The sequence below is a fragment of the Oncorhynchus mykiss genome, chromosome 2 (assembly GCF_013265735.2).
Source record: "Oncorhynchus mykiss isolate Arlee chromosome 2, USDA_OmykA_1.1, whole genome shotgun sequence".
NCBI classification, from domain to species: Eukaryota; Metazoa; Chordata; class Actinopteri; order Salmoniformes; family Salmonidae; genus Oncorhynchus; species Oncorhynchus mykiss.
In genome coordinates, this window is record NC_048566.1 from 41,093,989 (window position 1) to 41,116,979 (window position 22,991).

The 22,991-nt window shown below is 42.7% G+C and overlaps 1 protein-coding gene across 1 annotated transcript in view; it reads right to left on the bottom strand.

Moving 5' to 3' along the window:
- LOC110489723 (plectin) overlaps nt 1–17,992 on the bottom strand; it is a 183,765-nt gene extending 165,773 nt beyond the window's left edge. The window contains exons 1-2 of the mRNA XM_021562579.2: nt 17,710–17,992; nt 11,888–12,107 (exon numbers count right to left, since the gene is read on the bottom strand). Of these exons, the coding sequence (XP_021418254.2) occupies nt 11,888–12,104 (217 nt within the window). The 5' untranslated portion in view covers nt 12,105–12,107; nt 17,710–17,992. The remainder of the gene's footprint in view (nt 1–11,887; nt 12,108–17,709) is intronic.
- Between the last annotated feature and the right edge of the window lie 4,999 nt (nt 17,993–22,991).

The window sequence follows — 22,991 nt, forward strand, 5'->3', positions numbered from 1 at the left end:
AAAATAATGAAATTGCCATGTAAACGCGTGGGGGAAAGGGCCATGGGGAAAATAACCAAGTCTCCTCATTACCCCCCAGCAAAATTAGCCTACATTTAGGCTATTGTTTATATGTGTATTTCACACTATGTTGAGGTAGAATTCTGAGAATAATGCTTGTATGGACCAAGCCCAACACATGTTCATGTCATTGTCACCAATCAACTTCATTACAGTTAAAAACGACTGACTACAACCGCCAATTTCTGTATGCTAACCATCTTATACGAACAGGAGCTAGCATTTAGTAGTCACTTCTTCTAAACCTGAAAAGGGACAAAAAAGAGAACTTCTAAATGTTATGCAGCGAAAACAGCGAAATATATCCAAATCGGACCTAAGTAACCACACTGTGGGCCTGTCACAACACATAAATCATGAAGGATTTGACGAATATCCACGTTGATAGAAAATTGTGTTCCATTGACTCCTTTACAGCATCTATATACTGTATAGTATGGGCTGGATTTAGACAGGTATCACAGTCCAGTTCAGTGTAGCAAGTCTCTCAATGGAGGGAGAGGGCTGTTTGCTGTGTTGACAATGGTTAAAGGGCTGAGGGTATTAGAAGACTGTACTGTGGCTTAACAGATGAGTGGAGTGGTGTGTTCCTGTACAACCCCATTCACCCCATTCCTCTACACCCCACCTGGAGATGTACGCACACATAGATGTACATACACACACACACACATCACGTCACACATGCATACTTGTTACTGGTGTTTCAGCAACAGGCCCTTTCGAAATATTTACATTTCTTGCTTCTTTCCGTGCTTTGACTCTTTAGCTAGCCCCCCTAAAGTTGTGAATTGTTAACCAGATACAAGTTAACGACATCTTTGATGACTCTCCAGTAGTCTATATGACGTGAAAGATGACCAGTGTGTGTGCGTGACTAAGTGTATATTTGAATGTGTACCTATGTATATCTAACTTTGTGTCACCACAATCTGAGATGATTGAGATTAAGCAAATTGTTTTACCTGAACATAACCCCAAACAAAGGACTTATTAGCCAGCCCTACTCTGTTGTTTATTTTGTTACCATGGAGGACTGATTGGGGGCTCATTGATTTGAGTTGAAAAATAAATGCTGCACTCATGGAATGGCATGCTTTGAGCACTACTGAAAAGTGCAGTTTAAATGTGAAAAATGAATGTCATATGCTGCATTTTCTATAGGCCTATTGTTTAAACTTTGATATCTTGTTAATATGCAGCTGTTTAAAGGGCAAATCCACAGACGAAACAATAACAAAATGGTCGCCTCGCCTCTGTTTTGGTAAAAAGCTGAGGGATGGGCCTGAAGAAATGTAATCACTCTCAGATTAATAGACAGAGCTATGGATGCAAGGACTGACCATCCGTGATATCAAAGTGACAGTTGAACTAAGCACATGAGGCATTTATAAGTTATATTCTTCAAGAATCAATGGATATATTTATCATATATATCACAAAGTCCAAAAAAGGATGTAGCAACTACAGATTGCCCCTTTAAGTCTATTCAAAAGTGTGCAAGTTTGAGCATGTGTCCATTAGGCCTATGGATTACATTTTTTCATCAGCATGAATTAGATTGAGCAATAAAAGCCCCACTTTTATTCCACAGGCTTGGATCTGCACTGTGCAGGTGTTGCAAGAGCACATTTTTCACTGGCTGTCCACTGGTTTCAAAAACAATAGTTGATAGGCAGCTTAAACTTCTTGAATTCAACCATTATTTTGTTCAAATACACATTTAGATTTTTTTAACAGCCATCCACAACAACCACAATCCGTAACGCGCAAATAGCTAAATGAGAGAGCAGCAGTGTGATTCACAACGTTATGTAGACATCAATAATAAGTGATATCCGTATCCCCGTAGACTACACCACTACTGTCATCCTTACCTCCAAGCGTTGATTAAAGTTGGATAATCTTTGGATGCCAACAGCAGTCGTACCATTGGAAGACATAGCTTGGACTGTAGCCTACAAAAGCCTATTCCTGCTCTTTTCCCGCGATCCATCAAACACATTTTCTATGTCATCATAGTGTTCTCTGATTTGTGGTCAGACTCGCTCAGGTGGAACAAACTTAAACTTGCATGTTTTTTCAATGCTATTAGGAGGAGATATGCATCTTTAAAATGATTTGCCACGGGTATAAAGCGCTACGCATGTCATCATTGTTAACTCTTGGGAAAATGGCAGAGGGCGAGACAGGGAAGTGACAGCAGCGAAGTCCTGTATGGCAAAACCTTGAGAAGTTAAAGGAAAAAGCTGTGAAATGCAAACTCTGCGAGGTGGAATTGAGCTACAGTGGCAGTACAGGTGCAATGCTTGAAAAGGAGGCACCGTGAGACCCAAGCCATTGCAGGCCCCCCGACAACAGACAGACAGGCTCTTCACACAAAATAAGTGCAATAAAAGACGGAGTGAGAAAATCACAGCGTTGATTACAGAAATGATTGCAGTTGATATGCATCCATTGTCAACGGTAGGGGATGTCGGCTTCAATATCCTAATGGCATATCTAGAACCATCTAGAACTGCCCGGGTGGAGAAATTGTATAATGATTACTCTGCAAGTACAAAGCGCAAGCTCTCAAACTCAAACTCCCCATACATGGCGTTAACAACAGATTGTTGGACATCTATGAACACACTGTCATAGATCACTGCAACTAGCCATTGAAGAGAACTGAGACTGAGGGAATGGGACTGAGAAAATTGAGGAAAGGCACACAGCAGAGAACCTAAAAAACGTAATTTACTACCCTCGTTACTGAGTGGGTTGGGGACAGTAATAAGGTGAGCTCCGTATGGTAGCCAAGACTGAATGGCTCCCTAGCGGTCATATGCAGGACCATATCTACATTGTGAATTCACATGTAATTTTAGATTTTTTTTCTTATCGTTTAAAAATATAATTTTTACATTTGTCACATCCCTAGAGTGCATGTGTGTGACATTGAGTGTGTGATGTATGATACTGTGCGTGCTGACAGCACCTTGGGATGTATGACCTTGAAACAAACACATGAACACAACTGACATGGGCGTGAAATTCCTTATGTCCACGTTGGCCTATGAGGTGAGTGACACTGCATGAACACGTTAACATGTAAACACAGCTGGCACAAACACGGGAATTAAACATGCCCAACTTTGACCTGTGACCTGTGCCATTTGCTTTGACCCAGGTGGCTTGGGAGTCCTTCATAGCTTCCCCATGTGTAATGCCATTGATGAAGGCACTCAGGCTTGAAACATGCCACCTCAGTAACCTCACACCTCTAGGTCTCTGCACTCTCCTTTCTTCTGCAGGAAGCACAGAGATCGTTTGATATTCAAGTAGACCTATAATTAGAAAAAAAGGTGCTTCCTAGAACCATAAAGGGTTCTTGGACTTTCCTTGTAGAGAGAGCCCTTTTTAAGTTCAAGGTAAAAACCCTTTTGGTTCCAACTATAACCTTTTATTTGACTATCTTGATTGGGTGAAAGGGTTCTACATGGAACCAAAAAAAGTGTTCTCCAACGAGGACAGTTAAAACAGCCGTAGAACCCTTTATGAAGCGTTCTGTTTTTTTAAAGAACGTCTGGCTCAAACAGCCAGTGTGCTGTAAGCATCCATCCGTGTTCATGAAACGTTTCTCTCAGCGTTGTACATCCCGAGAGTGAAGAGTCATTAATCAGGAGGGCCCACACAAATCTCAGCAGCTTTTATAAACGTCTGTCTAAGTTATTAATGAATACCCTGCTGGAGGATGGTGACGATGAGCGCATTTACGGTAAGCAGAACGGATACAGGGAAGCTGCAGATTGCAAGCAAAGGCTCGCACACACATACACACGTGTACACACAGATGCGCGTGCACACACACACATACACACGTAAACACAGTTAAGCACAAACACACACACACACACAAAACTCATTTTGGCAGAAAGCTTATCCCAGGGGAGATAACAGACTCCTGAGCTGTAATTCTAAAGTCATAACTACCACTGTGTAACAGTATAACTTCCATCCCTCTCCTCGCCCCTACCTGGGCTTGAACCAGGGACCCTCTGCAGACATCAACAACAGCCACCCTCGAAGCATCGTTACCCATTGCTCCACAAAAGTCACGGCCCTTGCAGAGCAAGGGGAACAACTACTTCAAGGTCTCAGAGCGTGTGACGTCACCAATTGAAACGCTATTAGCGAGCACCCCGCTAACTAGCTAGCCATTTCACACCAGTTACACTCACCCCCCTTTTGACCTCCTACTTTTCCGCAGCAACCAGTGATCCGGGTCAACAGCATCAATGCAACAATATTGCTTCCATCCCTCTCCTCGCCCCCAACCTGGGCTCAAACCAGGGACCCTCTGTACACATGAACAACTGCCTCCTACGAAGCATCGTTACCCATCGCTCCACAAAAGCCGCGTAGAGCAAGGGGAACAACTACTTCAAGGTGTCAGAGCGAGTGACATCACCGATTGAAACGCTATTAGCGCGCACCCAGCTAACTATCTAGCCATTTCACACCGGTTACAACTGCGTGTGCGTGTGGGTCTTTATTTATGCACGCTATGATTTATAGTCCTTTGCAATGGGGAGGAAATTAATATGGCAAGTGAGAAATTAATCTGGAATTGAAGGTTGTGGAGAGATACTGTCTATTAGGACTATTATTCCAATGTTCTACTGAAACAATATCCGCTTTTTTGGGCCTTGCGTTTGCCTTGGGCTGGGCACTCTGCTTGTTTCTAATTAGATTTATTTGTAACAAATCAAATCTGTGTCACAGACCAACATCTATGTGATGACCAAGATGGATGACACTAAGAATATTACTCATGTCAGGCTACTACGTCACCCACATAAATGTGTCACTGGTCTGTGTGTGTTTCAAAGTGACCTTCCTGCCAGCTGTCCCTTAGTGTCCTGAGAGAGAGAGAGAGAGAGAGAGAGAGCGAGAGCAAGAGCGAGAGCGAGAGCGAGAGCGAGAGAGAGAGAGGGGGAGAGAGAGAGAGAGGGAGAGAGAGAGAGGGCTCTCTGACAGAGGCCTCCTAAAGCCCATCTCTCAGTTTATCGATCGCTCCCTCTCTCACTCCTACCTCTGACAACATATCTCTATGCTAATCAGTTACAGCCAGGACAGGAGTCTCAAAACGTGGCTTAGGTTCATACTGTATATAATTGCATATAGAATCCCTATGCATTAGGTAGCCTCCAGCTTATATGGAGTTTTATGAGCAGTGTACTACGTGTCTAATGACTGTGTAAGGACTGTGTAATGATGTTGACAGTGACAGTACAGGAGAATGCCAGGGCAACCGGCTGGTGCCACCCTCTGGTTCTATCTTGGTGACATACTAGTAACGTGTTTTAGTCATTCATTTGCGTGAGCATGCAATGGAGCTTTGTCAGTGAGACATTTTTTCTGTCTCCAAAGTCATTTCCACACATAAAAAGGAAATTGAGCCCCTCTGACTGACTTTTCAATAAGTATGAAACTTATCCTCTATGAAATGTAAGGAGAGCCAATGTGCCAAAAAGATCAGCCACAATGGAATATTCTATGTAATGCATTCTATTTAAAACGATAGACAATGAGGCACATTTTCCAGAGGCTCAAATGGACCAGGTCGAAAGCTTTCCCATGCGAACTGCCACCTGGTGGTGAATACGGCTACTGCAGTCTGGAGGCTTTTGGAGGGATGGAGAAAAGGGTCCATTGACACACGACAGGCCCCTGTCAAGCAAATGCCTGAGGCGTTTGGAGATCTGCGAGAGACAAATAAGTCACATGCTGTACCACAGTGTGTAATGTAATCTTTTTAGTGATTCTACTGATGGCAGGCCTCAGGCATGGCTTCCACCCAAAGTCCCTCAGTGACTGAGACAGTACCAATGCGTGTGAATGGTGGATTATTTATTACACTGACTGAAGACTGTGTTTACAGCACAGGCAGCACACTCTGAGAGGAACAGAGAGGATTTATGACTCATCCAGTCATCGATATTACAGTCAGTGCAGAATCACATGGACCTATTCATCAAATGGTTATTTTCCACATTAAAATCTGCTCTGTGTGTGAATGTGTGTGTGTGTGTGTGTGTGTGTGTGTATGTGTGTGTGTGTGTGTGTGTGTGTATGCGCGTGTGTGTGTGTGTGTGTATGCGTGTGTGTGTGTATGCGTGTGTGTGTGTGTATGCGTGTGTGCGTGTGTGTGTGTGCGTGTGTGTGCATGCGTGTGCGTGTGCGTGTGTTTGTGTGTGCGTGTGCGAGTGTGTGTGTGTGTGCGCGCGTGTGTGCGTGCGTGCGTTCATACACGGCGCCGTGACTTTGACAGCTTTTAGATCATAGCAGCTCTGTTATGAATAATAGACAGCCACTCAGTAGGGATGTTAGCCGGTTAAGTAAAGCTTTACCCCGGGAGGGCCCTGTCAGAAACAGACACCGTTCACACGCATTACGGCTCTGAACACAAGGTCAAGGTGTCCAACTAGCATGGCACCAGATGTTGTAATATATTTTTGCATTTTTTTTATATATATATGTCATGAATACGTGTCAACAGTGTCAACATATTTATTAATAACTCCTGTCTAAGGTGAAATCATTGAATGATTTTCTTCAGCCCTCCAAAATCAAGGCTAGTATATCTAGGGGTGTTGGTGTTCAAAACGTGTATTGTATTGTAACCCACTGGGAATTCTCTGGTAGGGGTATACACTAGTTCCACTAGGGCTGTACACTGTGAATGGTGAATCTTCACTCAACCAATCTTCACTCAACCACTGGGTGGATGTCCTGAGTCTCTTCCTCTCCCTTGACCTTTGGTGTGAGTGACTGAAAAGTGGGGACACTGCTCTGGAGTTCAGGTCCCAGGGGACAACATTAAGGGTGCCACACAATCTTCTGCCCTGGCGCTTACATGTTCCAAGTGTGCCAAAGGAGAGTGTTATATGATAAATAGCCATACTCCACATGTCACTGCTAGGTGATGCAGCTTCATGGCATTTCATTTATAACCTAACACATGACAGAGGAGCCCAACAACTCTCCAGCCCCTTCCTCTGAGCCAGAGAGCTCCCATAAGGGATTCAAATCAGCCTCAATGAAGTAATTAGATACATAGTAGTACATATGAAAACCTGTCTGTCTAAGACTCGCCACACGAGGGAGAGGTTAGTGGATACATGTGTTTAAGAGAGAACTATCTGCAATAGGCACAGTTCTCCGGTTCCTGCCAGCCTGCACATACACACCTGCCTCAAGCGAACACTGCTGCACTCAGAGCAAAGCCTACTACCACACAGCACAGGAGGTTGGTGGCACCTTCATTGGGGGAAACTTGCTTGTGGTAGTGACTAGAGCATGTGTTTCATGCCATTCCAATTGCTCCGTTCCGGGCATTATTATGAGCCGTCCTCCCCTCAACAGCCTCCTGTGCCACACATGCATGGCTTTAATTGGTGCCATTCACCTGTGACTGGCAATCATGACCGGTGTGGGTCCCAATTCGCCATACTTTTCCCAAAGTGAGCATTAGCACTTTCTACCATTGTTAAATACATGATGTGGAATGTGCAAGTGCACACTTTGGGAGAAGTATAGAGAATTTGGATGCATCTCAGCAAAGGCTTCCCACATAATGTACACACGTCCAAGTACCTGTGCAGTGCACACACAGATGCAGCAGCAGAGGCAGTACACTTGCCATTTGAAATGTGCACCCCACAGACTTAGCTTAATGCCCCTGGCTGGCTGTTGGAGAGCTAGGGGCTGAGATATATGCATGATTCCCCTTACTGTCAGGGTTTACAGCCTACATTGGGCAGCATGTCAGCAGAGAAGAGAACAAAGGCTGCCCCATGTGTGCTGACACAGCCCCACCAGGTCCTATGACAGAGGAAGAGCATAGGAGACAGGGGACAGGAGACAACCCCCCCTTAGACTTATTTTCAATCTCAGCAGTTGCGATGGATGCGTTTAGGCCTCAAAGCCTTCATCAGCAAACACTTGGTAGATCTAACCTTACTTTAACCAGGGAGGAGACCAGCAAAACACTGAATAGTTTTCATTGAAATTATCAAGATGCCGATAATGATATTGATGTATTAATGTTGTTTGTGTTTGATGTCAAAAATGGTATAGTGAAGCAAAGGCACATTTTCACATGGTGTGTGGACAATGGCGTTGTCCTTATTCTAATTATGCTACAGCATGAGGGGAAGGAACATCAATTTCCTCCAAGCTTCTAATGAAGACTATTTGTAATGAGGAGGGGTGATTTTAGCACTGTTAATTGCGACCAGATATGGGGCTCAGGGGAATGTGTTCAGTCCAACGTGCACCTGAGGTCATAAACTCACACTCCATGTTGCCATGGCAATACAATGGTGAAATGTAATCTTATTGGGCTCTTGATGCCAGGCCAACTTACTTACTTACACGTGTGCCCAATACACCGCAATCAGGGACTTCAATAGTACAGACAGACTGAGTGAATATGGTGTCAGTATACTGTAGGGCAGGTATTCCTAAACTGGGGTACGTACACGCAATGCCGTCGGGGGTACGCCAAATAAAAATGTGATTCCCATTTTAAAAATAAATAAAAATAACAAAATTTGATAAATATATTTTGGGGATTTTCAAACAGTCCATTTATATTTTCCAATGGAGCTATACATTTTGGTGAGTTTTTCTTCTCGCCTGAGTAGCCTCGTATCACTGCCAACAATAAAATTAAACCATCTAATGTTCAGCGAAATAACAACACAATGTCAAATACAGGTAGCCTAGTCACATAATGAACATCCAATCACATTAACTGTTACTCTCTCGCAGGAAATCCACTATGTAGCCAAAAGTAGCTGCTACTCATTCCGTTTGCTCGGAAATTGATAAATGGTTTTAAAAAAGTAAGGCCCGCGTACATAGACACACATACAACCTCAGTACTACAACTGCACCTGTCGACGACACAAGTTGTTCTGCTTCCACGAGCACATCCAAAGCTAGCATCAGTAATTCTACATTTGTTAGCCCAGCTAGCATGGACACTGACAGCTGTGAATCTGATGCAGCCGAAGAGCTACTACCCCCTTACCCGGGAACGTACCGAACAACAGACAGGGACGTTGGACCATCGAAGAGGCGCAAATATGATGAGAACTACAGTATATTGATTTGGGGTTCACTTATATTGGGAGTAGTGCCTTTCCTCAGCCACAGTGTGTTATATGTGCAAAAGTACTATCTCACAACTCAATGAAACCTTCACTCTTGTGCAGACATTTAGAATCAAAACATGCCAATATGAAAAATAAGCCCAAGAGTGTTTGGAGCGAGAATTAAGACAACTTTAGAGTAGTAAGACATGTATAAAAGCAACAGATACCATTAATAAGAAGGTTCTAGAAGCGTCTTATATGTTGAGCTACCAAGTGATGAGGACAGGCAAGCCCCACACTATTGTGGAGGACTTAATTCTTCCTGCTGCCATGGACATGGCTAAGACAACGCAGCGGGAAAAGGCCCAAAAACTAAAAACTAACCCTTCATCAAACAACACTGTTCCACGACGTATCAGTGACATGGCAGGAGATGTTTTGAAACAATTACTGCTTTGCATACAAGCCAGTGAATTATATGCATTACAGCTGGATGAGTCAGATGTGGTGGGCCTGGCACAGCTCCTGGTATATGTCCATTATGTTTATGGGAGGTCAGTTAAGGAAGACATCCTCTTCTGCAAACCACTGGAAACCAGGACAACAGGGGAGGATATTTTTTAAGTACTGGACAGCTTTGTGACATCAAATGGACTTTGGTGGTGAAGATGTGTTGGAATCTGTACCGTTGGAGCAAAAGCCATGACAGGGAGACATAGTGGAGCGGTCAAGCGTGTGCAAGCAGTTGCTCCTGACGCCACTTGGGTGCACTGCAGCATCCACCGAGGGGCTCTTGCTGCCAAGGGAATGCCTGACAGCTTGAAAGACGTTTTGGACACTACAGTGAAAATGGTTAACTTTGTTAAAGCAAGGCCACTGAACTCTCGTGTATTTTCTGCATTATGCAATGATCTGGGCAGCGACCATGTAACGCTTTTACAACATACAGAAGTGCGCTGGTTATCAAGGGGCAAAGTATTGACACGTTTTTTTAAAAGTGAGAGATGAGCTTAAAGTTTTCTTTACTGACCACAATTTTCACTTGTCTGACAGCTTGCATGACGACGAGTTTCTCACACGACTGGCCTGTCTGGGTGATGTTTTTTCTCGCCTGAATGATCTGAATCTAGGATTACAGGGACTCTCCGCAACTTCATTGAATGTGCGGAAAAAAATTTGAAGCTATGATTATGAAATTGAAGGTCTTTACTGTCTGCATTAACAAGGACAACACACAGGTCTTTCCATAATTGTAAAAAGAATTGTGTGCAAATGAACTCAAGCTTACGAACAATTTCAAATGTGATATAGCGAAGCACCTGAGTGAGCTGGGTGCGCAAATACGCAGGTACTTTCCCGAAACAGATGACACAAACAACTGGATTTGTTATCCCTCTCATGCCCTGCCTCCAGTCCACTTACCAATATCTGAACAAGAACCAACAAGCGGTTCTGTGAAAATGTTATTTAATCAGAAGCCACTGCCAGATTTCTGGATTGGGCTGCGCTCAGAGTATCCTGCCTTGGCAAATCGCGCTGTTAAGACACTGATGCCCTTTGCAACCACGTACCTATGCGAGAGTGGATTCTCGGCCTTGACTAGCATGAAAACTAAATACAGGCACTATGCGTTTAGGAAAATTATTTAAGACTGAGACTCTCTCCAATACAACCCAACATTGCAGAGTTATGTGCATCCTTTCAAGCACACCCTTCTCATTAACCTGTGGTGAGTTATTCACAATTTTTGATGAAGAAATAAACTTTTATATGTAAGGTGGCGAAATAAAGAGCAAAATGATTGATTATTATTATTTATGCCCTGGTCCTATAAGAGCTCTTTGTCACTTCCCAGGAGCCGGGTTCTAAATGTATCGTATAGTGTGTGTGTGGCAGGCTTACAATGATGGCCAAAAAACAACATTTGAGAGTGCGCTGACCCTGGTGCTAGAGGGGGTTACACAGCTGGAGGTTGAATGTTTGAAGGGGTAAGGGACTATAAAAAGTTTGGGAACCACTGCTGTTGAGAATCTACAACCATCCCCACGATAAGATATTCTCGACTACCAGTTGAGAGATGCAGTTGTGACAAATACGTAAATAGTTGACTTAATGTCTCTGAAACTGTCCTGTTTTCTCACTGCGCAACCACCCAATGAATTACAGTATTATGGAAGGACCAGCTAATAAGAAGGCAACATCAACGTTACGTGCTCCCACTATCTAAATAAACAATGTGAATTAGACACCTCTCTATTGATTGAGCCCTGTATGGACAACCACACCTAATACTTGGCTATGGCCCCACACATCCTGTTCAGTTGGTGAAACGTAGTCCAAAGACACCTACCCAACACAGTACACACACACACACACACAGAGACACAGACACAGACACAGACACACACACACACACACACACACACACACACACACACACACACACAGTAGGCTACTGCCAATGAAAACAGTCAACAAAATTCTACAGAAATCAACTACTTCAATGGCTGGTATGCTAAACACACTCATACACAGAATGTGTCATTAGCCCCATTCAGACAAAGCTAGTGCAGACCCAATTTTCTAGTATGAGGTCTGGTGGGAACAATAGCATAGCAAAGTAGCATGTGTGAGAGGTGGCAGGAGGAGTGTCGTGGGGCTGCAGACAGCAGACTGCCTACCTGCGATGCGGATGACGGCCCTCTCAGCCGGGTCCAGGACGTCCCCGGAGCCCGAGGCAGACTTAGAGCGTTTGACCCTCTGGTGTTTGTCCAGGTTCCAGGGGAGTGTGTCCCCAGGGCAGGGGGCAGGGAAGCTTCTCTCTCCATATCTTTCTAGCAGGGCTCTCTCCCTCTCCCGGTCCCTGTCCTTCTGCCTGTCCTTACGCCCCGACGCCATCACCTACAGTACAGTAGAATGACATGGAGGAGAGCAGCAGTGAGACATTACACGTGTATAGACCTATGCATATTAAAAACATACATTGTCCATACTTTGAGATCCACAATTGAACACGGCATACAGTCCACATTATACAAATATACACAGGCACAGGTACACACACTGGCAATGTCTATAACAGGTTGAGTTGGAAGCCTTTCCTAACATGGGTCAAGTGGATACACCGGAACTATTGTGGTTTACAGTATGACTCTCTGGGATCACCTAGTATGTCATGGTGCATCAAAAAAACGTGATCCAACAATGACAGAGCATGCATCCAGGTCAGCTAAGAAGAGTTCCAGACCGGTATTCAGATATCAGTAGGAGAATGACTACAACATTCTTTGATCTACTTACCACTTGATTAATGGCAAGCCTTAGCCAACACACCAGGATATCAACCAGCCGCTGCCAGTCAAGGTGTCAAAAAAAAAACACCCAACATTTGTAGCTCATTTAGGGTCAGCCAGGCAATTTTCACGTGTTAAAAGGAGGGAGACTTTCGCTGTGACCCAACTCCCAGTTGATGATTAACCACCATGAAAATATGCAGCCAAGATAAATGTTAAGGAACGATATTTCCATATTACAGTCATACAGTGGAACAAAGTTCAAATTCCCATTTGCATTCCTTACTGTCCGTAGACTTGGGCACTTGATAGGAAAACGAGACGAGGCTGACTAGGAACTATTGAGCGTCCTGGATAATGTCTGACTAAGTGGCCACTATCGGTAGGTGATGGACCTTAACCTCTGCTCGGGATGCAAAAACCCACTCTGCTAATGTTACACAATAACAATGCACTAATGTCTTTGTTTTTGGTGGGTAAAAACATGTAAGCTATACCAAATCTGTTAATATTTGTAATCAAATGATTTGATTATACTGTAACAAAATGAAGACAAAAGCATAAGGCATCGATTTTTACAGATGGTCATACTATCAGCAAACTATCTGTTGATAAGGTTATGATTAGGGTTAGGTTTAGAATAAGGGTTAGGGCAAGGGTTAATGTTAGGGTTAGTGTTAGTAGATAGTTAGTTGAAATGTTATTGGCAGTCTGTAGAGCATCTAGAAATGGACTATCCAAATAAAGTGTCACCGATACATGTATTTGTTGTAAAGTAAATAAGAAACTAGCGTGACGTATTCTCTCATCTTGAAGTTACGTTGCTGTGACAACCAGGCCACGTGGGAGCACGTTTTGCGTCTTCAATTTATGATGTTTACAGGAAAACATAATGAATTAACGATCTCTGCCTCCGATTACATAATTTCATTAGCCTTGTTCTTCCCTGTGCATGGTAAAGGTTTGTTTACGATTTTCTGTTTTGTTGGGTGTGTTTATTTCTGTGGACAAGGGACTAAAGTCAACTTTGTTTCTTACGTCTAATACATTGTCACTGCGCTGACATTGTCTCGCATAAGAAAATGGCCATAATCTCAGCACCCAAAACCAAATCTCACATCTTTCACACGAGACTATGGCATTTGCTTCCCATATGGTACTTTTGGAAATGTTGTGAATCAAAAATTAAAAGGGACCTGGAGGACTTTTAGTTCCAATATCTATAAGTAAATGGAGAAACACAGAGCAGAGAAAACAGCCACATAGATGCAAAGTTGTTAGGCTGTACATTCCAAGTAGCATTTTGAAGCTAGTCGTAAGGCAAACTGCCACACCAAGAAGTCATGTGTTGAACCCACAGTGCATGAAATTGGAAAATTTGCTCTAGTATTCTAAAACTGAAACTACCTCTCTCTTTACCAATCACCTTCAGTGCATAGTTTTATCAACTTGTTCAGATTTCAACCCCTCCTGACTCTGGAACTACTAACATATTTACTTGCTTCCCATGTAATCCTTGGTTGGCATGGTGACAGACAGAAAGGCTCCCTGGCAGTGGAATGTAGATCTGGCTGATACCAAACTCGAAGTCCTCCTGACTTCTGGAAAAGTGGGTACACAGGCGATAGATACAGTGAAGCCAGTAAAATATAGAGGGGTACAGTCAAATTAACCTCAGCTATGAGGATGTGGGTCAGTCTAGGCCTCATTATAGCCAATGAGAGTTGTTTATGTTTATTCAACTGTGTTTCCTGAAAGGTTTACTAACGAGATGGATAGGACGATAAGATAACTAGTCTCCCTGTCACCTCATGAAACGTGGCAATCAGCAAGGTGGTGTGAGGTCAATGCCAAAACAAAGACCAACTGTAGCTGATGTAGAGAATAACCATGTTATCTTAATAGACATGCATATTGCATATTTGAGTTGCAAATGATTGGTACCAATGGCACAGTGACACTCCTACTGTGACACATAGCATATGGGTGTAAAGCAGTCCTGTAGCTCCAAGGTCCTAGACAGTGAAGCACTATCCCAGAAACATGCTACTGTGAAGTGTCAACCTGGACTGAGTGCAAATTAGTTATTCATAGAGACACAGTGCATCTGGTGGCAGTAGATAGCCCAGGTGTTAGAAACACAGACCAGTAGCTGGAAGGTTGCTGGTTTAAGTTCCTCTGTACCATCTCCGGCCGTTATGCCCTTGAGAAAGGAACTTAACCCCTACATAGCTCCAGGGGCACTGCACTGCGGATGCCCTGTGCTCCATTCAACGTGCGTTGTGTGTTGTCTGGTGGGCAGTCGGGAGCAGAGTCGAATAATGCCAATTTCTGATGGACTAATAAAGTACAATTCTATTCTTCTGTTCTATTCCATTCAGCCAGTATGTCTAGGTTTCCTTGAAAATATGTACTTTGCTGTCACCTTCTTACTGTAACTTTAACATCTGGAAATGAGCATGGACAATGTACTGTACAGATGTTGGATTTTAATTTGACCCCTTTCGTCACAGGAGTAAAATAATCCTGCAGCAGGAGGACTTGAATATCTGAATAAATATTTAGAATCACCGCCAGGGGGGGCAGCTGGAAGCGGTGTTTGTATACCATGCAGTACCGTACCTACATTGCAGGCTACAGCGTGTTTTGCGTGAATACTTATGTATATTGTAATGCATTGACATAATTGTAGGGGGAGATGTATTTTCATTAGGGAAATGTCCTTTTTTTAATAAATTGTTTTATTTAATGTTGAAGGCAAGCAATAGGCTGAATACATTTTTTTGGGTCACCTCAGCGCTTGTATGGTCTTGCAGTTTAATTAAAAAAAATGATTTAACCTTTATTTAACTAGGCAAGTCAGTCAGTTACGGTTACAGCCACTGACCCCATTACACATATGCCAGTAAGCAAGGTTCGAATCCGGCTCACTGCCCTTTGACTCATGGATGAACGTCTATTTTTTATGCATTAATTCCGCGTGGTTACAAGGTTAAAACAGAAACAACTCAAAGGTTAACGGTTAAGGCATTACTTCCAAGTGCTTAAGGTTAGGCTATGGTGTGGGGAAGGCTTAAAACAAAGTAATAAGAAAATGGTGTGCCTATGTATCATCACGAGCCTATTCATAGTATTTTTAGTGCTTGTTATAGCATTGTGAACTGTCGTAGCGCAGTGGTCTAAGTCGCGCACTATGAGCCTCATGAGTGCTGGGCGATCTAGTGACCAGCCTGACCATACATTAGGCCCACAAATTAATTGCATTTATTTAAATGTTTTCAAGAAGTGAAATTACAGGCCTTTGATCGACATCAAAGACCATAACTACACTGAACAAAAATATAAACGCAACATGCAACAATTCAAACGATTTTACTGAGTTACAGTTCATATAAGGAAATCAGTCAACCCGAAATAAATCCATTAGGCCCTAATCTATGGATTTCGCATCACTAGGCAGGGGCGGAGCCATGGGTGGGCCTGGGAGGGCACAGACCCACCCACTTGGGAGCCAGGCCCACCCACTGGGGAGCCAGGCCTAGCCAATCAGAATGAGTTTTTTTCCCACAAAAGGGCTTTATTGCAGGTAGAAATACTCAGTTTCATCAGCTGTCCCTCAGATGATCCCGCATGTGAAGAAGCCAGATGTGGAGGTCCTGGGCTGGTTACACGTGGTCTGCATTTCTTAGGCCGGTTGGATGTAATGCCAAATTCCCTAAAACGGCGTTGTGGTAGAGAAATTAACATTACATTCTCTGGAAACAGATCTGCTGGACATTCCTGCTGTCAGCATGCCAATTGCATACTCCCTCAAAACTTGAGACATTTGTGGCATTGTGTTGTGTGACAAAAAAATCACATTTTAGAGTCCCCTTTTATTGTCCCCAGCACAAGGTGCACCTGTGTAATGAGCATGCTGTTTAATCAGATTCTTGTTATGCCACACCTGTCAGGTGGATGGATTATCCTGGCAAAGGAGAAATGCTCACTAACAGGGAAGTGAACTAATTTGTACACTAAATTTGAGAGAAATAAGATTTTTGTGCATAATGGAAGAATTCTGGAAACTTTTATTTTAAACATGGGACCAACATTTAATGTGTTGCATTTCTATTTTTGTTAAGGGTATTTACATTGGTCAGTCCAAAATAAATGTTTTATTCTGTCATGGAAATAAATGTATTTCCTGTTACCAAGTAATTTACTTGCCTAGTTTTTCATGTGGACCAGTTTAATCCAAGGAGCTATTTCAGTATGTAGGTTTGGAAAGTTTTTTTTTGCCTAGTCACAGACAGCTATTGTGGAGTTGTGAGTGGAGGATAGATGCAAGAATGAATTATACAACGAGCAAAGTGATGATGCTGTTTGTATGTGGCTGCTATGAAAGTGAACTGCGTGTGCAGGTGATCAGTGGTGTATTAATTCTGACGATTTTGTAGAAAAAAAGTTTCTTAAAAGGAAGCAAACAGAACGAAGCGGCATAACACCTACCTGAATTTGTCCAATAGAAACTCATGTTTGAAATAATGATTACGCCATAGATCAGCTAGATGCAGGCAAGAGTATACAAGCTGGTATTGAATGTGTCACTATTTGCCACCTTGATTTCTCCAATTTGTCTCTGAACCTGTGCCCCTACGTTATCAACTTTTATTCATAGGCTAGGTTGTAGCAATCTCATGATGGGTATAGGGAAAATTTGATTGCTATGTAGTAGCCTAAATCTATCAGTGTTACATTGAGCTGGGTGAGTGGAATATGAATGACAGTCATCCAATATGCTTTAACAGAAATAGGGCCATGCTCATTTTTTTTTTTTTAATCCTCCCTAATCTTAAAACAGCAACAACCGCCACTGATGGGTTCCTACCAAACTATTGACCAATTATTGTCCCTTACATGAAGGCATGATGCTATGTAAAAGCATAATAGGCCTAAGCTTCAATTTCTTGTGTGCATTTCAAAGCGAGTAAACATCTCATGGAACTACTACTTTACTATTGAAAAAAGTCAATGATGTTGCGTTATGAAAGTACTGAGCACCTGCTGCAAATGCAGCCCATAATTCCCCCCAGTGGATAAGTGAATCGACCATGGAAGCTACAGTATTGATAACTCTGTAGTCTAGGCATTGCATTAAATAGAGATACACAAACGGAATATTAAAGTACAGTCCTGTATAGTTGTTGTGAGTGACAAAATATCCTTACCGTAGCCTATGTTGGTTCCGCTTGCTGCTTTAATTAAGGGCTGCTGTCAAAATGCCATGAATGCGGGTGTCCATACGACTTCGCTGCAATGGCTATGGCTGCAACCAAAACAAATAAACTTGCTCCCTGTCAGCGACCGTGCTTGCGTGTGTAATGTTTAAATAGCCACTCCTTTTCGGGAGGCAGGGTTTGAGAGACAAGCCGAATTGCAGAATCTGCAGTCCTCAGCTATGTTCCCTCGACGCATTTGTGAATGTGAACGTCTCCTTCGCTCTCACTCACCATCCCCTCCCGCGTCTGTTGTTAGAGCTAAACGTCAGCGATAAATTATTAACCCGATAGAGAATATTAGAAACATCTATCCCTTTCATCATTTAACGATGGAAGCAGAAGATCAGACTTCATTGCGTGGCGGCTCGACCCACTGACCCAACAACACGCTCGAGAGCAATTGACGGTACCTTCACGGGCTGGGTCTGCTGGAAGATTCTGATGCAGTGAATTTGAGCACGTGCTTCGTTGATGATTAGTTATCCTGGTCCTGAGGAGAGCTAGAACCCAGCCGAGGTTAGAGAGATGCTCTTGACTCATGTTTCTGAAATCAGAAGACTAACCTAAAATACTGATTAATCTAACAGAGTGATAGCCCATTTGTCAATTTGACAGGACACATGATGCCTTCGTCATCATTACCATCATCATCTTCCTCATCCTCAGTAGCATGGCTGTTATTATATGTTATAAATTATTACATGCATATGACTATCCCACATAAAACTTACTTTTTACTTTTTATTTTCCTAATTCCAAAAACAGTTATTGTGGGGTAGGCTATGATTTAGAAGATTCCGGTGGAAACAATTCACAATGGAATGATTGATTTCTCTCTTATTTCTGTGCTCAGGTCCTCTGTCATGGAAACAGAGGAAAGTGAGAGTAGTCCACAGAAGAGATCATAGCTGCAAGAGCTGAGCCCACAAGCATCAACCACTAGGTCCCCCAAGCACATGTATCATAATAGCACCCCGCACCGCTGTGTAATGGAGAATAAATCTAGTGAACATCCCATCCTTTTAATGACGACGCTTGCCACATTTACATTTTACTGTATATAAAGTACAGTATTTAACTAGGAAAACCATACGCCCGCAATAGCATTTCACTGAATTCAAGGATGTATTCTCATAGAGAAATTGAGACACAGGGGAGGAGAAGTCTCATACTGCACTGCAGTGATGAATAGGTAGGCTCTATGGGTAATAGGAGTGCTTGACAAAGCCGGATGTCTTCGGCCAAGGAGTCATCCAGAGATGATGTCAAATGTATTGCTGACTAAATTATATTGCTATCAAGGTGTTGGAGCGCTCTGAATTATTCCTCAAGAAAGCACTCCTTTAAATACACAGCCCAACCAGATTATCCATCACTGTCACACACTGGCACAAACTTCACAAATCATTCTGTCTAAGGAACAGGACAAAATGTGCTAGGCTACACCTAGCCCAAGATGTACTGTTAAAGGTCCAATGCAGCCAATTTTATCTCAATATCAAATCATTTCTGGGTAACAATTATGTACCTTGCTGTGATTGTTTTCAATTAAAATGGTCAACAAGAAACAAACAGCTTCTTAGCCAAGAGCAATTTCTCAAGCAATAATTTTGCTAGGATTGTCTGAGACTGGTATGTGGGGAGGTGGAAATGGAAAACTAGCTGTTATTGGCAGAGAGGTTTGGAACTCTGTTTCTTATTGGTCTATTAACACATTTACCGACTGGTGATGTCACCAAAACAGGCTGAAATTTCAGGCAGCCTTTTCAAACAGCTCTTCCACTTTTTTTTATATATATTTTTTTTTAACCTTATTTAACTAGGCAAGTCAGTTAAGAACAAATTCTTATTTTCATTGACGGCCTAGGACACGGTGTGTTAACTCTCTGTTCAGGGGCAGAACGACAGATTTGTACCTTGTCAGCTCAGGGATTTGAATTTACAACCAGAGGTAAACTGGCTCTGGCAGCCAAAACATCTAAATACTCCAGGTTGCTAGTCCACCGCTCTAACCACTAGGCTACCCTGCCGCCCCAAAAGGGCATTGTCATATTTTTCACAATTTCACAGTATTATTCCAACCTAATTTTGAGGAAATATCTATAAAACAAAGTAAATCACATTTTTGACTGCACTGGGCCTTTATGATTGTTCCGAAAATGTGGTCAGAGGCTTTGTATGGAGAGTGTAACGCAATTGCGGAGCCTCCGGAGGCATGCAGAGGCCCAAATGTAGCTCTGTAACGCATCGCCGTTTATAACAATGCAGAGGGCTCCATATAGCTCAGTACTGACATGATTGGTTGATGGTAGGTGGGGGCAGGAGGTCCTGTATAAACACAACGTGACCTCCTGACAACTTCCTTCACAACAGCTTTGCGCTGCTCCGCGAAGTTCTGGCTTCTGGAGACGCCTGGTGCACGGCCAATGCAGACGTCGGCTTGACCACGCAGCTACTTTAAGGAGTCCAGGCTAGCCTACTCCTTTAACATCCAAGGAACTTATATGTTTTGTTCAGAGGTAAACTGGCTCTGGCAGCCAAAACATCTAAATACTCCATCTAAACTTGAATCGATTCTCAATTGGTATTCGGTTCTAGAAACATAAAGCTCTCCTTTCATATCACATCAGAATAATTGTGCAAATACAAAATATACACTTAATGTACATTGTTTTAACACATTTGCAGCAGACAGTATTTCTCAGTTACAACACTTTTCTGGAGTCCTTCCGTTATACACAGGTGTTTGGAGAGCTATAGCTAATTAGAACAGGTGGTCATCTCTCTCTTCTGTAAACAAGCAGTAACATAGGAATATGGTGGGAATCATGTTAAAAGGATGTGTAATAATTGAACCTTTTGTTTTATGAAATGTATTTCTCGATCATAAGAAAATACAATTCCCAAGGTTTTCAAAACCTATCGCAAGCAAGGATTATTAACGTTTAGACAGAGCATTGGGACTGTTGTAAACATTCCTATGCCTTCATTAATGCTTCAACTGAGAACCAAAGACGAAGCCCACTTTGGTGAACGAGAGCTAGGCTACACCCAACGAGAGTACACTTGATTTTCACTCACACTAACTCTCAGACACTGACAGGGTTGACTCTCTTTGTGTCTGATTATCATCATGTTGATTGACATTGTGTTTGACTCACTGCAAATGATATGATCCAAACTCACTCATAAACAGTGCACAGACATGACTCTGTCTTCCTAAAGACTTGTCACTGGGCCAACTAACCTCTGCTTGACAAGAGGACAACTCAATTATGTTACATTTTCATAGGCAGGATTTGACACAGTACTTGGCCCAAATGTACAGTAATCTTGGTTTCCAGTATTGTAGCGACCCTGTGTTTATAACCGCTTGATCTACTCTTCCACATGAGCATGCTTTTGTGGCACAGTCTATGGCAACCTGGGCTATGGGCCAGAAGGTTGGGGGTTCAAATACCACTGTGGATAAGCATACTTCCTAGCCTGGCTGACGCAACCCATGTGAATCAAAGTGCAGGGAGAGCTGTGACCACGCTGGTCTGGAAACGAGGCTGTTTATGCAGTATTTGTGATAGTAATGCTTGTACGAACTCGAACCCAGGCCCAGAGAAACACAGCAAGTAGGGGTAAATCCAGAACTTTTACTTAGAGTCTTAAAAGAAACAAGGCAACAGCACAAGAGCACACTAACAACACATAAGACCAAAGCAATAATACAGGCCAACTGAGGAACCTCAATACCAAGGCAACCAGGTTAACAGAGAAGGTAATTAAACACAGGTGAAACCAATAAGAAATAATCAGGGTAACCTAGAAACTAGAAAACAAGGTAAGAGTGCCCTCCAGCGGTAACAACACTCAAATAAACAAAACCTGTGACAGTATTCGCTCAGAAATTATTTGATTGGTTCTCTCAACAACAACAACAATTATTGGTGGTTGAGACCTGTCGTTGTCTGGATTTGAAAATCCAACCGTTGTAATGGAATAGGGTTGGTGCTCGGGGGCTGTGCGTATGGATGTTTGAGTGAGAAAGACACAGAGGAGAGCCAACCAGTAAAAGCACAGCCCCCTTCATTATTGACACATTGTGTCGACAACATCAAAGAGCCATTCCAAACTCAGAAGTCAGGAGCTCTTCGAGAGTCACGTATTAGCCAGACTACATGCTCCCTGCCTGCCTGTCAATACTGGTATCGGAAGTGATCGGCCCTTGCATCCACAAACGTGCGTGTGCTTGGCTGTTGAGCGTGTTCCTGTAAGACGTGGTTCTGTTAAGGCTAGTGCGAGGAAGCGCTCTTTGAAAAGAGGGATTTGTGCAGCCACCCTGTGTTTATGAGCGCAGACACCCCACTTGTTTTCTTTAAAACGTAAAAGGTGCACGAGTCCAACTCAGCTTCTTTAAGCCTGTTACATTTCAACAGAGATTTTCAACAAGCAACATTTAAAAAAATTACCTATCATTGATCAGCCAAAGAGGTTCAGGCCCTCAAAGTTGTCATGTCCACTTCAGTGTAGTGGTGGGAAGCTTGATACCGGAGCTGCGATGCTCAGATGCAGCTTTCAAAGAAGTACTGATCTGACCAATGCACCGATGAGCACTGTGAAGCTAGCGACATTAAGGTCAAATGATCATATTTCTAATAAAAAAGTAAAAGTCCGCCTGAAATGTTTTTATTTTACTGTTACAGGATGTTTTTCTGATTACAAATCACCAAAATTAAAGTTTAAAGTTGCTTATATTTTAGTAATATAAAAAAACTGCCTAATGATGAAAATCTTCATGATATGACAATGGATCCTATCAGTAGAGGGTCTGAGGATTACAATCCAACCACTATACTGGTATCAACTTCTATAGTTCAAATGGTACAGTAACAAATATGTTCCCGAGACCTATAATTTATATATATATTTTTTAAACAGTTTTGCTTACAGATGAAAGTAGCCCCCCCCCCCCCCCCCCCCAAATACCCTAATGATGCAAATATTCATGATATGACACTGGATCCTATTAGGGTCTGGAAATTCCAAAACTTCCGTTTTTATTGATGATAACTTCTATAGTTTAAACTATACAGTAACAAATAACCATAGAGACCTGTAAAAAAAAGGCCTATATTGGGAATGTCAGTGGTGACTGTTTTTTTAAAACGATACTAACAGGAGATTGTATGCCAGTGATTTAGCTGATTTTATGTTCATACTGTACCACACAGTTGCAACTT